Genomic DNA, 7471 nt, shown 5'->3' on the forward strand with positions numbered 1-7471 from the left:
CAACATGTTAAGTCATTTTTATTAATACAATTTGTAACAGTCGGAAAAAAAGAAAGCATCAGAAATAGTGTTTGTTTCTGGAATATTTACTCAAGTTTTGAAGGTAACCATATTTCTTGTTGCATGCTGCCCTCTGCTGGAGTGCTGCTAGAGTTACGTGTCAAGTCTGGTTAGGGTAGTTCAGACTATCCAGGAATGACTTGAGTGATGATGATGATGATGATGATGATGTGTTGCAAACTGTAATTTAAACTAATATGCTGGCACCGAAATGTCTAATGTGCACAGAAAGGTTAAACAGAGTTTACTGTACACTGCTCACTTCTGGTGCAGTTACAGTAAAGCAAAATAAAAGAGAAAGTTGAAGTTGTCAAATAATGATGCATTCAGAATGTCTTGAATTACCAAGATGGACAAATGCAAGTCAAATGTTTGTTACTAAAAAGGTCTCCACATTTCATGCTGTATTGAGACATGTGATATACAAATGTGTTGATTTAATGATTCTGAAAATGGCATTTCTTGCATTTCCTGGAAACACTGGTGCAAATGTGTTCGTATTTTAATTAGGAAAATGTGTAACTTCAGTGATTTCATGCCTTTGTTTATGTCCTGTATTTATATTTCTTCAGCCCTTTATGACATGGAGCTATGGGTCTGAAATAACGTAAACATAAATGACCTTTCCACGTGGTAGTTTCAGAGATCTTCCTCCGATCTAAATGGCTGTTTCTGATAATTTAAAGGACATTAACTACAATTAAGAAGAATGTTTTTACTCATATCACATCATGGTATCAAATTTGAGATTTAACAAACCGTAATAGTCTCATCTGAACTTTGATTAAATGTATTTCTTTTTATTAATCCATGTGGCTCTATAATCACTGTTCCTATGCAAACCTTCACTTTCAGAAATATTTAATCACTGAGATACGTGGTTTGAATAACGGCCAACACGGAAATATTCATGATGCTGTAAACATTTGTCAAACGTTCACACTCGAGAGACCAGAGAAAAAGACAAACCAGGTTGTGTTGTTTTTTTTTAACATTTTTATTTTTACAAATGTTCCACTTCTCCAGCTCCGCTCTTAGAAGGTTCTGTAAAACAAAAAGTGAAGTAAAGATATGAGTTACTGAAACTGTCAACAAAAAACACAATTTGAATCAGAAATAAAGTCTCAAACAATCTGGGGCGTGTCAAGACAGGGCATTCCCCCCCCCTTGAAATCTGATTGGCCTACACAGAGGCAACCCCACAAATTAACTGTGATTGGCTGTTTGCCTGTCAGAAACTGTCACTTGTGTGAAATCCAGACTATTCTGTTTTTTTCTGCAAAAGGCTGAGAGTATTTTTCTTTACACATTAATGTAGAATACTATCTTTTGTTTCTTCTTGAAATTTTGAATAAAAATGTTGCACATCTATTTCATAAAACAGAAGGATTGGAAGGTAATGCACACCGTCTTACTTGCAATGAATTAGCTGGAAATTTTTCTAACCAAAACATTGCCAATTAATGCATTGAAACAAGTTAGGCCCTGTGTCCACCTACGTTTTTTTGGGGCAGAAAAGCGCTGCTCGCCATCCTGTCTCTATGACAACAGCCGCTGTATGGCAAACAGTGCTCCGTTACTTTTTACTGCATGTTTTATATTTGAGATTGTTTTTCCTCATTAGAAACGAAGCAAAAAAGATGTGGGCACAAGTTACGATCCACAGGCGGCAAAACTACGGGGAATCTCACATTTGGACAAGAGCGCCGGTGACCTTTCTGAAAAGTTTAAAGATTTAAAACTTGAGCTCTCAGATCGGCAGTACAAAAAAAAGGTGGAGCGCTCAAAAAATACGCTGGGCGTTAATTATTGGTGTGTGTGTTTGTGAGCACTTCACACTTCAGGCCACCCCTGCATTAGTCAGTGCCCCAGTAGGGCCACCCCACTCAACAAAGTCTGGACACACTCCTGCAAACTGTACAGACTCATGATTATATTGATAACTTAAAATATCAATAAAACACTTCTTCTGGTTTAGAAACAACCTGGCTGTATATTTATGGTGATGCTTTTTGATACAAGCTCATGTTTTGTATATTTTCTTGAGATCTTTACAAAGTAGACCATGAAGTTATGAAATCTGGGAACAAATTCTTACTTGGCAACAACGCTGTCGTCCCTTGCGAGCCTCAGGATGGAGTCATCAGACTCACCCTGCAGGAAGGAAAAAAAGACAAATGTTCAAGATAAAAGCTTCAGTGTTTGGAAAAAATTAAAATCTCGGGGGGGGGGGGGGGGGGGGGGACAGATGACTCATACTGGAAACAGTTTGGTACTTGAGACTCGTACAAATAAATTAACCTGCAGTCCAAACTTAAAGGTTTCCAAGTAAAAAGAAGACTGCTGGGGCGTTAAAGGCCGAGTGGTTTGTTTGTACACCCCATGTACTGAGGCCATCCAAGTGGGTGGCCCGGCGTTAAATCCGACCTGTGACTCCTTTACTCCCCTCCCCCCCTCCTCTGACTATCAACTATCCTTTAAAATCAAGGCCCAAAAAGCCAACAAAAAATAAGCCTGGTAAAGGTCATCTGCTCACAAAAACAGAAAATACTACATGTTGATGTTTGATACGTTCCAACTCTGACATATTACATCTCACACATCAGTTTTTACAGAACCAACAGGCAGATAACAAGTCAAATCAGGACGTGTGTATCATGTAATCAGCTCGTAGATTCTCAGACTATGTTCCCGTCGGTCGCCTTAGTGCACAATCCTGATTTTAAGCTCATCCATTCGTTTGTCTGGATGCTCCTCTTGTGTAAAGAGTGGAGTGTGTGGATGAGGGATTCTAGCCAGAGTTAAACGTCTTTCAGGATCTTGTCCATCAGCACCATTCATCAAGATCTGAGCAGCAAGAAAAGCAGCTCTAGACTCACCATTCTGCGGATGGCGCCACAGATAGCGTAGGTCTTGAACTGACCGTTGAAGCGACCGGTCACCTTGTCAACCTGCAGAGGACAAAGAGCAACACATGAGAGGAAAAACACTGACAAGCATCTGCAGTTCATGAGAAGCTCTTTTTAAATAAACATCTGTAAGACAGGTGTAAAAGGAAAATGTATGAATGTTTCTAATCTCAAAATGAACACAACCTGCAAATATGTGAAAAAGTACCATTCCCAGAGTGTTTGAGCAGATTATACTGGCTTTAAAAAACAGTTCAACTGACCATGAACACAACATGTCCAACTGAGATCCAAACTACAAAGTGCATTTAGTTTCATGAATTATCTCAAAGTCTTGATTTTACCTCTGCAATGTTGATCTGGATGGAGGCATGGTCCTTTGCTCCAATGATTCTGTTGCTAGCAGAGCTGGCAAAAAAAAGAAAGAAATATTTTAGTTAATCACTTCATGTCCTGGTCTTTATCAGGGATGCACAGATTAGGAAAATCAGAAAGAACACTGATATTTGCTTCAATACTTCCTTTGGTGTGAGCTTCCCACAATAGCTTCATTTTGTCATGTATCACAATAAAAACTGAACAGCTGACTCCACCTGCTCGCTAAAAAACCTCTCTTCTCTGAATCAGTAGTTACGCATTAATCTGATCTGGCACAACAGATAAACATCAGCTACCGAGATCATCTTCTCTGCTGATTCCTAAAGCTTTCAGCAGCGGTGGCCTTCCATCTCAAGGACTCATCGTGCATTTAATTCCTCAAACTCATCTTTGGTGAAAGTGTCTTTAGTGTTTTTGCTCCATCGTCTTAGTATGAGCTGCAGAGGTCGGATAAAGGATCATGTGTAAATCTGTTTAACGCTTCTGAATGGTCCTTTCCTCCAGTTCCTCTCTCTTAGTTGTTCCACAGAGCAGGACAAAAGCCTTTGGTGATGCTGCTTTCAGCTGTTACGCTCCGAGACTGTGGAACAACCTTCCTGAGGGTCTGAGAGGAGAATATCTTAAAACTCATTTATTCAGTCTGGCTTTTATATCAATTCAAATCTTAACATTACTGTATTGTCTTTTTTATCCTACTACAACTTTAAATATTTTCCTCTTTTGTATTTATTTTAATATTGAATTGCTTTTATGTGTTGTATTTTATTTATATATATATTTTTTTAATTCTTATTGGTGTGCATTAGTCTCTCAATGATTTTAGAAACTACTTTTTCGTCAATAACTTTCCTGCACTCTTGTTAAGCACTTTGAACTGCAATTTAATTTGTCTGAAAGGTGCTGTATAAATAAAGTTTGATTGATTTGTTGATTTTGTAAATATTTGTTTATTATCAGTCTGAATCTTTTGGGTTTGCTGTCGTGTTCAGGACTCTCTGGAAAAGGAGATCTCTACACCTCAATGAGAATATGTTCCTGGTAACAAGAGGTCAATATAATATATCCTGCCATTGAGGACGTCCAAAGAACACGCTGTCTGCGGCGAGCTCACGGCATCCTTAAAGACTCCTCCCACCCTGCCCACAGACTGTTTACCCTCCTGCCCTCCGGCAGGCGCTTCAGAAGCCTCCGGACCAGAACCAGCAGACTGAGGTACAGCTGTTTTCCCCAGAGCTGTTTCTCTACTGAACTCTGAACTCTACCCCCCGCTGAGCCCCCCCTTTCCCCTGCACATCACCTCACACCCATCATCCCCTCACCACTCCTCCTGGTCACACATCTCTCATCCACCTGTATTAGACTATGTTCATATCACCTCCATAAGTTATCGACCTGTCCATATTCTGTATATTATCTGTGAACTAGTATAACATGCTCACTGCATCTTAATCTGTATATTATTATCTGAAGAATATACTTACATTTAGAGCATTTATTTATATTTATATTATCCCATTAATCCAGACATATATACCCAATAATTCACTTGTTTTAGTCCACATCTGTACATTTTGTAATTACTGAACATAGAACAGATTCTTGCACTTTTGGTGAGATGTCAAACCTCATTTCGTTTCTCTAAACTTGTTTATGTGGAAAGACATTAAAGTTGAATCTGATCATGATGTTCTGATGTCAGCTGGGTCACTGTCTCCACTTTAAACACATTTAAACACATTTAAACACATTTCAACACATTTAAACACATTTAAACACATTTCAACACATTTAAACACATTTAAACAAAGCCAATCTCTGCCCTCACATGTTTAACCACAGTAACCTGTGACACATTAAACTCACATCTGACTGTTTCTTGGTGATAAACTACAAACTCACATCTGACTGTTTCTTGGTGATAAACTACAAACTCACATCTGACTGTTTCTTGGTGATAAACTACAAACTCACATCTGACTGTTTCTTGGTGATAAACTACAAACTCACACCTGACTGTTTCTTGGTGATAAACTACAAACTCACATCTGACTGTTTCTTGGTGATAAACTACAAACTCACCATTTCCGTGGGACGTAAAGGTCCACGAATTCTCCAGAGTCGTTCTGCATCTTTAATGTTGTACAGGAAGTCGCTTACACACCTAAAAGACAGAAGAGCAACACAATCATAAATGAGAACTGCGTTTAATCACGTCTGCTACCGTAACTGTGCAGTCAGTCCACTTATACTCAAACAACTGCGTGATTATGGGAGCGTTAGCCGGTTAGCTCATGAGTTAGCATCACGGCCGCATGTGGCTGCGCACACACCGGACAGAAGTCTCGTATTTACGTTATTAAAGCGGGAAACCATCTCCTAATCTGTCATCTACAGCTACAAAACCACTTTAATGTTTACATACCTAACAAAAACGACGGCTATGTTTGGGGAAATTACGAGTTTTTGACGTTTTCAGTGGAGAGCTCGTCGGAAAAACCTACCGTATACGACAAATGGCCGACAGGAAAGAAGGAGCAGCCGACCCGGAAGTTGAAATATTTGTGTGTGGGTGCGTTGTCGCCACCTGATGGACATTTATTGGTACTACCAGAAAAATACTAACAACGGCGACATCTACCTTTTGAAGACGTAGCTCACTCTTCCTTTAAAGGTTTTTTTGCATTTCTGGTTAGATAATAATAATAATAATAACAATAACAATCACAATAATAATAATAATAACAACAACAACAACAACAACAACAACAATAACAACAACAACAACAACAATAATAATAATAATAACAATAACAATAATAATAACAACAACAACAACAACAACAATAACAACAACAACAACAACAATAATAATAATAATAATATCTTTATTTATACAGCACCTTTTAAAAACACAGGTTTACAAAGTGCTTTGACAAACAGCAAAAACAAGAACAAACTAAACCAAACACAGAAGAACATAAACAACAACAAGAACATAACAAATGCAAAATACTAAAAATAATTAAATACAATTCAACAGAAAAGAACCCAAAGTGCACGATACCCAACAGACATATAGAACCCGACCATCACAAGAACCATCATAAGAACCATCACAAGAACCATCACAAGAACCATCATAAGAACCATCACAAGAACCATCATAAGAACATCACAAGAACCATCACAAGAACCATCACAAGAACCATCACAAGAACCATCACAAGAACCATCATAAGAACCATCATAAGAACCATCACAAGAACCATCATAAGAACCATCATAAGAACCATCACAAGAACCATCACAAGAACCATCACAAGAACCATCACAAGAACCATCATAAGAACCATCACAAGAACCATCACAAGAACCATCATAAGAACATCACAAGAACCATCACAAGAACCATCATAAGAACCATCACAAGAACCATCACAAGAACCATCACAAGAACCATCATAAGAACATCACAAGAACCATCACAAGAACCATCACAAGAACCATCATAAGAACCATCACAAGAACCATCACAAGAACCATCACAAGAACCATCATAAGAACATCACAAGAACCATCACAACAACCATCCTAAGAACCATCATAAGAACCATCACAAGAACCATCATAAGAACCATCACAAGAACCATCACAAGAACCATCACAACAACCATCACAAGAACCATCCTAAGAACCATCACAAGAACCATCCTAAGAACCATCACAAGAACCATCATAAGAACCATCATAAGAACCATCATAAGAACCATGACAAGAACCATCACAAGAACCATCACAAGAACCATCACAAGAACCATCATAAGAACCATGACAAGAACCATCACAAGAACCATCATAAGAACCATCACAACAACCATCACAAGAACCATCACAAGAACCATCATAAGAACCATCACAAGAACCATCACAAGAACCATCATAAGAACCATCACAAGAACCATCATAAGAACCATCACAAGAACCATCACAAGAACCATCACAAGAACCATCATAAGAACCATCATAAGAACCCAGGGAACACAAGAACCATCACAAGAACCATCACAAGAACCATCACAACAACCATCATAAGAACCATCACAACAACCATCACAAGAACCATC

At 38.5% G+C, this 7471-nt stretch overlaps 1 protein-coding gene across 2 annotated transcripts; it reads right to left on the reverse strand.

The window, feature by feature from the left end:
* Positions 1-1033: 1033 nt before the first annotated feature.
* rps21 (ribosomal protein S21) lies at positions 1034-5920 on the reverse strand. Of its 2 annotated transcripts, none has more exons than XM_020650454.3 (6): positions 5849-5920; positions 5427-5508; positions 3314-3377; positions 2940-3011; positions 2159-2214; positions 1034-1104 (listed from the first exon to the last, which is right to left on the reverse strand). In XM_020650454.3, the coding sequence occupies exons 2-6, from the start codon at positions 5474-5476 to the stop codon at positions 1095-1097; spliced, it is 252 nt and encodes an 83-aa protein (XP_020506110.1). In that variant the 5' UTR covers positions 5477-5508; positions 5849-5920; the 3' UTR covers positions 1034-1094. The 2 variants fall into 2 exon arrangements, with proteins under 2 accessions (XP_020506110.1, XP_020506111.1); XM_020650455.3 differs by lacking the exon at positions 5849-5920 and adding an exon at positions 5770-5794.
* Positions 5921-7471: the final 1551 nt, after the last annotated feature.

Source organism: Labrus bergylta, chromosome 12 (genome assembly GCF_963930695.1).
Source record: "Labrus bergylta chromosome 12, fLabBer1.1, whole genome shotgun sequence".
Classification (NCBI taxonomy): domain Eukaryota; kingdom Metazoa; phylum Chordata; class Actinopteri; order Labriformes; family Labridae; genus Labrus; species Labrus bergylta.